This window comes from Saccostrea echinata, unplaced genomic scaffold, assembly GCF_033153115.1.
Source record: "Saccostrea echinata isolate AGI-Se365-2 ecotype Australia unplaced genomic scaffold, CSIRO_AGI_Sech_v1 ptg000052l, whole genome shotgun sequence".
Lineage (NCBI taxonomy): Eukaryota > Metazoa > Mollusca > Bivalvia > Ostreida > Ostreidae > Saccostrea > Saccostrea echinata.
This window is the reverse complement of record NW_026889801.1, coordinates 3,799,425-3,810,235: the sequence shown is the minus strand read 5'-3', so window position 1 is coordinate 3,810,235 and position 10,811 is coordinate 3,799,425. Positions and strand designations below refer to the sequence as shown.

At 33.2% G+C, this 10,811-nt stretch overlaps 2 protein-coding genes across 2 annotated transcripts; both read left to right on the top strand.

Moving 5' to 3' along the window:
- The first annotated feature begins 462 nt into the window (after positions 1–462).
- Positions 463–5,127, top strand: LOC133204277 (uncharacterized). Its single transcript, XM_061340016.1, has 2 exons — positions 463–564; positions 3,892–5,127. The coding sequence occupies exons 1-2, from the start codon at positions 463–465 to the stop codon at positions 5,125–5,127; spliced, it is 1,338 nt and encodes a 445-aa protein (XP_061196000.1).
- On the top strand, positions 5,095–6,377 carry LOC133204276 (uncharacterized). Its single transcript, XM_061340015.1, has 4 exons — positions 5,095–5,193; positions 5,346–5,473; positions 5,569–5,729; positions 5,944–6,377. Exons 1-4 carry the CDS (start codon positions 5,131–5,133, stop codon positions 6,375–6,377), a joined length of 786 nt encoding a protein of 261 aa, XP_061195999.1. The 5' UTR covers positions 5,095–5,130.
- The last annotated feature ends 4,434 nt before the right edge of the window (positions 6,378–10,811 follow it).

The following is a 10,811-nucleotide window of genomic DNA, read 5'->3' as shown; positions in this document are numbered from 1 at the left end:
GCAATGCGAAGCACCGATTCCCCGAGCTCCGTGGAATTTCAACAGTATTCTTACAAGAGACATTTTAAATATTTATTGAACTTTTTTATTGTTTTTGATTGTGTAATAAATATATGTATTGACTGTTTATATATACTTCTTTTCTTTATTAAATCTAGGTACCTTCGAACCCAACTAATGTAACGTGCCTCATAGGTACCAAGATGATGTAATATTAAACGTTACAACTGGTGGGAGCGAATATATTTATATTTACCTATAAAACCCCAAAAGTTACGCCCCCTTTGTTTTACTTTTGCATGGCATTAGTTATATTTGGGAAATTCGAGAGTGACATTCATCGACATTGTTGTGCAAGAAAAATTTCCTGTATTTGATATCACTGTAGCACGGCATAAAGCATAGAGATCTGAAAAAAAGAGGTTTTCATGATAAGATTATAAGAGTGAAAAGAAGCCTAATATGATGAGGGCCAATGACTGCTTCAATTTGGATGAATGGCTAGATTCTTTGTACCTTGGCCACAGTGATTACATATTTCGATACTCTACGACTATGACTAACGTGAGACTCAGTCAACTCGAGCAATGATTTTAGTAAAATTGAACTCGACATCTATCACAATTTCATATTTCGATATCACTCTAATAGTTATACATACAACACCATCTGTTTGTTCTGTTTGCAGAAACTGACTCTGTCATTGGAAACTCTTTCTGAAATGTTTTTGAAAAGAAAAGATAATGGTATCTTTTAAATAATGAATCTTAGATGAAAAAAAAAATGAATTAAGGTAGAGTCTGGATTTTATCAAAACAAGTAAAATAACTTATTCTGATGGACACTTCAATTCATGAATTTAAAAATAATACCTCAATAAAAATTACTTATTTTTCAGTATTATATGCGTTATAAATCTTTTATCATTTACAAAAAGTGAATAATACTAAAATATTAAGCAATTTATATTGGTTAGCCGACAAATGAACATGACATATGAGAATTAGTGTCCCTAGTACATCTCCGAATGTGATGACAATACTGTTCCTCGCAATCACATTTAATCTAACATTTTTTTTTAATTATAAAACTAGAATATCGACAGGGTAATTAACACTAATAAAGCCAATGTCACATTAAAAAGAAAATTCTTAATTATTCACCTAAAATTGAATAAATTGATAAACTTAATCATCATACAAGTAATTTCAATTAATTATTGTATTGTGATGTGTAATGGAAAGTTAAAATGTTATTTTTACAGGAAAAGAATCAAATATTTCGGATCAAAAAACCAATTTTATTTAATATCTATTTTATTTCTTGAATGACCAAGACGATATCTCAGATATGTCTGAGTTCTTGTAACAAAAGAACTCAATTCACTTTCTACCAAATACGGCCTAGCTGCTTGGTGAAAAATCAAGTGTCTTTAATTGAATTTTTCTGCAATTCCTTTTTATCTAATCGCATCAATTTTGATCAAACAGAATACTGGCAATGCACAATAAAAGTCAAACCTATGCATGTATTTGACTTTTTCCGGAATTTCGCCCCCCTTTTGAACTTTGAGACGATATTTCTAATATAGCGCATTCCTCGCTGATCGATTTTTAAGGTTTAAATAAATTTGAAATCGTCCCAAAAACTTTTCCGGCAAAAATATCATCAGCGACGTTTGCGCTGTTATCGAAATAATACCGTTTGGCATTTTGCTGGAAGAAGAGAAACTGTTGTCTGTTCAGTTTATGAACTGGGTGAAATACACAGTTGATGTCTATGCCTGTTATAGATGTTTCCTTGGTGTCATATCGTAAACTAAGGCTGTAAGTATTTGTAAAACATTAAGTTTAGCACATTATTACCATTTGATACATAGATTTAAAGATTTTTACATTAATTTTAACCACAATACATATATCAGAGCTATCTTAAGCCGCTGGTGAGCATATCTGATTAAAAAAAACTGTATACACGACATAAGATATTTCTACAACTTATACATATGTTTCCAAATTTGAGACAACCAATATTTACCCTAGGTTTAACTTATACTGATATTAATTCTAAGTAGATTCGAGTTTACATTGCACAGCGAGATTTATTTACGTTGTCTGCGAATTGGGGCTAGAAAAATTAGAATATTATATAATTATGTGTTTTACATTGTGCAATGATTACAAACATAGTAAGAAAATAAATTTTGGACAGAAATAAGCATTTTGTTGTTTAATTACAGGTTTATAAATATATTGTTTAAAAAATAAAGTTAGAACAAGTATGTAAATAGTGTAAATTGTGGACTTTAACACTTTTTTGTTTTCTTGCAAGGGAAGTCACTCCTAAAGATGGAGGATCTTCTTTATTCAACTTTTTCTCAAAAAATTAAGAGCAGAAAAACTAAAATAATATAAATTGATTTATATATTTATCTGCTGATATATGTCACTTTCAAAACTTCAGGAAATATCTCAAAGACATTATATTCAAAAGCCCTGCCCCCCTCCCCCCCCCCTTTTTAGGCATTATACAATGGTTTTTAATTGTATGTCTTACTTTAAATTTTACTATTAATAATGATTAATGATTAAAAGAAAACTAATTTAGAAAGAAAATACTATTCAACATTTGATAATATATTATACTGTTTTTCATTATTGATATAAGGTCAACAATTAATTTGCATAACATGTCCTGCAGCCTGCAGGTGAAACTCTACATGACTAGACTATAGCGTGGGCTTCCTTTTTGATGGATCTTTGGAATTGAACAAGATTATTTCAACAGATAATCCTTTATGCTGATTGAATTTAATTAAAAGGTAAAATACACTGTATAATCAATTAATTTCTTTGGTTATTTATACATATTTAATTAATTCATTATTTAACTTTGGTGATAGCTTATCTGCCCATTTATTAGCTCATATGAACTGAAGCTCATTCTGAAGCTCAAATTCTGATCAAAATTGTCCATTCTCTGTCGTCATCATTGGTGTTATTGTAAATTTTCCACATGTTCATCCTCTTCTCTTGAAGAATGAGCTAATTAATTCAACCAAACAGCACATTAAATATCCTTGGGTAAGGGGGATTCAGGTTTCTTCTAATGAAAGGTCACACCCTGTTCCAAGTGGAGATAATAAAAAAAAATGCAAAAATAGGAGAGGGTAAAAAATCTTCTTCTCAAGAACTACTGGACTAGAAAAGATGAAACCTATGTGAGAGCCTCCTGATAAAATGTAAATTCAAGTTTGTTCAAATCAAAATCATGGCCCTTTAGGATAGGAAATTCTACAACAGGGTATGAACATTTTACATAAATTATACAACTTTAAAAAAAAAAAAAAAAACCTCTTTTTAAAATTTCTACTGAGCAGGACCATGATTAGTCATATCAAAATACAAGCTAAATTAATTCCTAATGTAGTGCAGATTTAGGTTTGTTCAGATCATAGTCCCCAGGGGTAGGGTGGTGCCACAATAGGAGATCAAAGGTTTATATATATGAATTAAAATATCAGAAATATCTGTAAAAATTTTCTGAGGGACAGCTGGCCATGATTAGTATTATGTCAACAACATCAATAATTGCAGGTTAAAGTTTCCTCAAATTATTGCCCCTAGGGAGAGGGTGGGCCCACAAACCTTATCTCTAGGGTTTTAGGTTGGGCCAAACTAAGGAATTAAATATGTCCATGGGCCTCTTGTTTAACATACATGTATTGAAGGGTAGGAAAGGAAAGATGATTTTGAAATTGAGAATGAACCCTATTGTGTTTGTCATATTAATCAATTTATTACACACTGAGCATACAAACAAAAAAAAAATCTCCCATCATTAAATACAAATGTAGTCTTATTAATTTTTTTCTTTATCATTGATTAATAGCCAGGAAAAAAGTCTTATAAGTGCTTCCTCTATCCTCGGAGAACAAAACAGACAGACAGATATGCTATTTCCAAGAGTCACAGATCTGTGGTTACCAGATTATCTGGAAGAACACCTAGTGAGGAAGATTTTCTGTGCAACAAGTGCCGCCATATATGCAAGTCTAATATGCAGGGATCTAAGAAAGGAAAAAACAAACTTCTGACATCTACATCTCAACCATCGTCTTCAACGCCTGCTAGTTCTCCTTCAGTACAGCTACCATTTCCCAGCACAGCGAGAGGCCACTCTTCCTGCTGTATATGTAAGAGACCTGGACCAAAACTCATTGTTGTTCCTGTTGACATAAGGCATCAAGTATTTATTTCAAAGGAAATCATTATCCCGGCTGGAGCTAGATGTTGTCCTAATCACCTACAGGGAAACATTGGGGATCTTCAACCCATTTCTGAAACAACCACAGTTAACAGAACAACAATAGCTCAATTGGTCAAGTTTCTGAGGTCAGAAATTCAGAGGCAAGAGAAAACAAGACTTAATTTCAACAATGATGAAAGTCTCAGTGATGCTGAATATGTGGACCTTATTGGCATTTCCAAGGACTCATTTAAAGACTTGTTACATTATATTGAAGGAAAAGTTCGGCTTACTTCAACAAGATCCCTGAGGACAAGTTTAGCTATATTCCGTATGAAAATCAGAGGAGGGGAATCCAATCGAGTTCTTTCCACACTTTTCAATGTATCACAATCAAGTATTAGAAGATGTATAAGTTCTGTGCGATCAGCTCTTGCAGGAAAATTTGTGTTAGAGAATTTGGGTTTCCAGCACATTACATGTTCTGATGTCATACAGCATCACACAAGACAGATTGCCCAAACTCTTTTTGGAAACAGTCCAGCTGGAAATCAAGCAATTTTGGTTTTGGATGGGACATATATTTATATAAACAAGAGTGGAAATTTTCATTTCCAAAGACAGTCCTTCAGCTTACATAAGGGTCGCCCTTTAGTGAAACCCATGATCATTGTGTCAACAACTGGCCACTTTATATCAGTGATGGGTCCATATCTTGCCCGAAACAATGACGCCAGTATCATCAAGCATATCATGAAGTCCAACGTTGAGGACATTCGTAACTGGGTGCAAGAGGAAGATATTTTTATCATTGATCGTGGGTTCCGCGACTCAATAGATTATCTGGAAGAACTTGGTATCCAAGCCCATATGCCTTGATTCATGTCCAAAGGAGAGAAGCAGATGTCCACAGAGAGTGCCAATACAAGTCGTCTTGTCACAAAGGTATGTGTGTGTGTGTGGTGTAGTCAGGGAGAAAGAGATTGAAAAGGGGGTTGGGAGAAATTATGATATCAAATTGATTGAAAGTTTACTTTCATGTATGTATATGAGAATTAGAATTTTTGGGTTTACAAAAAATTTCTTCTAATTTTTAGATTCGTTGGGTTGTGGAATCTGCGAACTCAAGGATCAAACAGTGGAAGTACCTAGGACATGTTTTGCCAACAAGCCAGATTCCGTACATAGGAGACTTTATAAGGATTGTATATTCTTTGTGCAATAGGTGAGAAATATACATGTAAATATTTTTATGGAATTATAATAACTTCTTGAAATATTAATGCAAATGTATTTCAATCTTTTATGTATTTGTTACAGATATCTGAAACCCCTCTCTCATGGGAATGCTGATGAAGAAGAAATTCTTGGATGTAAAATGCTGCATCTATCCAAGCAAGTTAATGTCTTACAACAGCATGTGGAAGAGCAGCACTTAAATCGACGCTCTGGATGCTGGGAACCAGTTGAAGATCTAAGAGGTGTTTATCATATGTACTAATGTTATACAATGCATTATGTTCTTAATTATTGTTTCAATACTTTTAAAAAAAAAATTAGCAAATTTAGAGAATTTTAAAAATATACATTGTTACATTTATTACATGTACTAATGAAGATTGGTTTGGGATATTTTATGCCATTATGTAGTTTATATATGCAGATCAACCATGATGTTTCGAATTTGTGTATTAGGTTTTCCATATCTTGATGAAGAACAACTTCGGAACCTAACTTGTGGGACATACCACCTTCGACTCTCACCCAATTATGCACAGGAGCACTTGGAAGGTGACTGTCTTATACAAGTGCACAAAGAGGAGTCAGGTCTTGTCAGGGTTCGGCTACAGAGTCGGCATGTCTCATCAAGATCGTACCAAATATGGATCAAATATGATGAAGGAAATATTATTGCATGGTATTGTAAATGCAGAGCTGGAGCAAGGGTTGTTGGAATGTGCTCCCACATTGCTGCCATTCTGTGGTTTCTAGGAAATGCCCGACACAATATACAGACTGGGTTTGGTGTTCGAAACTGGGGTGACTTTGTCGAAGATGCAAACAACATTCCAACTCCAGTTGATGAAAGTGAATCTTCGGATGAAGGAGACAGTGAAACAGAAGAATAAAGACTGGGGAACTTATTGTGTTTGGTACATGTGCTGTTTACAGTCTTTATCATATAATTTTATGTGTAAATAATTTTTTCTCTTCAATTTTCATGTTTAAATTTACTGTGTTAGTGTTTTGTCAGATGGGACAGTGGGCCCCTCAATATGTAAATTACTTTTTAAATTCAATTTTCTTGTTCAATTACCCTATGAGTGTTATGTCGGATGCGGCAATGGGCCACATCATATGTAAATAATTTTTTAAATTCAATTTTCATTTTTGATATACTGTGTGAGTGTTATGTCGGATGCGGCAATTGGCCGCTCCACGTGTAAATTTTTTTAAATTTAATTTTCACGTTTGATTTACTGTGTGAGTGTTATGTCGGATGCGGCAATGGGCCGCTCCATATGTAAATAATTTTTTTCTTTAATTTTCATGTTCGATTTACTGTGCGAGTCTTGTGTTGGATGCGGTGATGGGCAGCTTCACATGTAATTTTTTTTTCTTTAATTTCACATATACATCGTACAATTTTCTGTACGAGTCTTATGTCGGTTGAAGCACATGTAATAGGCTGCTATAAACAAACATGTGATTACTTTCTTTATCTATTTTCACTTAGAATCTCCAGTGTGAGTGCTATGTTGGGTGCAGTAATGGCCACTCCATATGACTGTAGACTATTTCTTTCAACTTTCATGTAAAATCTTCTTTGCGAGTGTTTTTGATGAAAAGTCAGCTGTTTCAGTACTCAGTAAGGTGTTTGGTAATGAGCTACTCATTGCATGTAGACAGTATGATGACTTAATGTAAAATTGTACTTTAAATTCTTTATATTGAATTAAAAATTTCTTTTTTATTAATTTTGCAATAACTAGTTTTTTTTCTTTTTAAAACAATGATATATGCAGCCTTTCTTTTATAAAAAAAGAGAAAGCTAGGAAACAAAACATGCACAGAGAGAGAGAGAGAGAGAGAGAGACAGAGAGAGACAGAGAGAGAGAGAGAGAGAGAAATTCTAAACATTGAATAAAAAGATTTTTTATTTTTGCAAATCTAGATTTATTCCTTTTATTTTAACACAATGATATTGAAGACTTTCTTTAATTTAAAAAAAAAAAAGAAGAGAGTTAAAGGAAACAAAACACGGAGAGAAAGAGAGAGAGAAAGAATACTTCATTATGCTAAGATATTATCCATTACAAAGTGTAGCACTCTAGAATCCCGGCTGGCCTGCTTTTCCGCTATTTTATTTTTGGTACCTTGTTGCTTTTCCGCAACTACTTTATACTGCTTTTCCGCGATTGGTTCTTACTATATGTTATGTGTTTTCTCCTTTTTGTTTTATACTTCCCTTCCGCGATTTTACTCACATGGTGATAAAAATTAAATAAATCTCGCATTTCACATTGGTCGGTGATAGGTTTTAGATGTAAACAATATGGAAATTGAATCAGGGGGAAAATGTATAATCTACGATGGATTTCCAATCAGAAAAGTAAATGTTTTAAGGAATGGGGATGTGTCATACCGATGCAGCGTTGATAAAATCTGCAAAGCCACGATTAAAACCCCCTGTGGTAAGGAAGGGGCAACAGGTTTTATCTAGCTAACGGAAGTCAAGAGGTACGGAAAAGCTATAAATTATAATCGCGGAAAAGCAGTAAAACTTGTCGCAGAAAAGCTGTGTCGAATCGCGGAAAAGTGATACTGCGAGAACCCCCAGTGTTTCTATGCTAAAAGCGACTGGTAGATGATCCATGCAGTTGTGCACTACTAAGTGCTCACCATACGATTTTACTACAACTTAGACAGCACACGGCAGAGGGTGACTGAAAATCGAAAGGTGCATATATACTACTAAAGCAAACGAGAGCAAATTAGATGTAGATAGGAATGACAACATTGATCATTTACATGAATTATTGTGCAAATAGATGAGGTACACACCATTTAATTGTAAAATGATTAATTGAGATAAGTCTTTACTTTCATTATTATTATTTTAAAAAATGAATTAACATTTCACGTATGGTTAGTTCATGCTTTATGAGATGATTCTGCAATCTTTTAATTATATACATATAAATAAAACTAATGGGAAATAGATGGAAATAATTTTATAGAGTGCCATGACCTCGTATTTGATTTTTTTAAATAATCAAATGTATGACACTTCAATCAATCACAAAAATAGCTTTGAGTTAGAAAGTAAACACTATTTATCCTAAGTTTCAGAAATTCTTGGAAAAATCTGGTAAAATTTTTCCAAATAGTTGAATTAAGGCCTATTTTGATGGATTATCATCCATTAACATTCGTGTATTACCTTGTATAAATAATGTAACGTCATGACGTTATAATATATAAAATGTCAACGTCATGACGTTCTGTGGTATTGGAATACAATACCAAATTCAAACGACTGTAAAAAGAAAACTAGAAAAGATATTCATACTTGTTAAAAAATAAATTGTGTTATAACCTACAAATCTTCCAGTTTGATTTGAGAAAGTTTCATTTATTTTGGCGACTAGGCCGATTTTGGTACTTCGTGGCTCTACCTCTTTATCTAAAATGCATTTCGTGAGATATGTTTCAGTTTCTGTTTCTTTAAAAAAAACTATCGAAAAAAGAAATTATTTGGATCTGAAACAAAAGAGCATGGTTTTACTAACTGGCCCCAAGTCCATAAAATGAGAACAGGCTTAAGTCAAAATTTGATTTTTTAATGTCTTCAGTATCATTCAATGTATTAGCTCAAAAGTTTACAAATGTGCAAAACACTTCAATTCAAACATATGATGCAAATTTTATTTTATTATCAAAATTATTTCGAAGGTTATATCAATTTGAAATTTTGACTTAAGTCTGTTTTCAGTTTATGGTCTTGGGGCCTGGTACAAATTCTGAGTCTTTCATTCCAAACAATGCAATAATCCGTCATATCACTTGCAGACGAAATTTGAAATTCGTATTATTTTTTTTTTCTGCACAAGGTCGATCGATCGATCGATCGAGAGAGAGAGAGAGAGTGTGTCTATACTTCGTTGTTCACCGGTTACCATTAATTTAATTATCAATCCATATATTGAACACAAACGAAAAATCAATTTAGTCTCCTTCCAATGTTATCACAAGTTATATGCAAGTTTATAACAAACAGATATTTTGATGATCAAAATATCTGGAATTAGTGATATTGATATAAAAAAAAAAATATTCATTTTATACACTATTCAATTGAGTGAGTTGACCTCCAGTACATATTGATTAACTTTGAAAATTTTACAATCTTGAAAAAAGAAACATTCTGGAATTTTTTTGTGCTTTATTTGTAGGTCAATTATTAAGTATTACATTATCTATTAAATGCATTGACATATGATTGTCTCATTTTCAGAGAGGACGGTTCGCAGTGTTCTTATGGTAATGAATGGAATAAAACACTTGGAATGTGTCTGTGTAAGTTCATTTACGCATACAAAAAAAATGTATATTTTTTTTAGCCAAATGAAGTTCAAAATATTATGGCTGTGGTCCTCGTCGCCGACATAAAGCAGATTAATGCATGTTCGTAGATACTCATAACCTATGGGCCTGTGCCGTCATGATTATTTTGTCTCGCTAATGAAAAGTCATTGACTTTCTCTCGAAAAATAAGGTGTGGCAAAAATATAGTGATCTACAGTATTGTCGAGTACTTGTTAAATGCAGTATAAAACTTTTTAAAGCTTTGTTTTTAGCCTGCGTCTTATGCCACTATATAAATCATGCTTTCATCAAATGCAACGTATTTCTACTTGCAGGAATATCTGTAATACATGTATCATAATTTAAATCATTTTACAGCATATTTTATCTTAATACATTTATTCAAATAACATGGCTTGTTTCCCTTCTCCAAAAACTCGTAATATAAAATATATGATGTAAAAGTTGAGAAAATTTAAATATGTCTTATTCCAGCTCAGTTATTGACACATGACTCACAAACATTAAAAATCTAGACTTTAAAAAACACGATAGAATTTTAGGTGATTATTATATATCCTGTGCCAACAACAAAAACATATCACGAAATAAGTCGATTCATGTTAATATCAAAAGAAATTTCGAAGTACTCACACATCTATGTTACCGTTCGAGGTAGCTCAGTCGGTAGAGCTCTCGCTCCGTGATCTGGAGGTCGTGAGTTCGAATCTCGGCCGCAACTGACCTACGTCGATAAAAAAAAATGGGTAGCAACAGTTCCTTCGCCATGCGCTCGGCACTTTGAAGTGAAAGTTGCAGGTCCTTCGGATGAGACCTTAAAAACCGAGGCCCCGTGTCACGGCAGGCGTTGGCACGATAAAGATCCCTCACTGCTCAATGGCCCTGAGTGGCTAGTAAAGGTCAAAATTTGAAGCCCTTAATCATCGGTATATGATGACGTCTCTATATGAGTG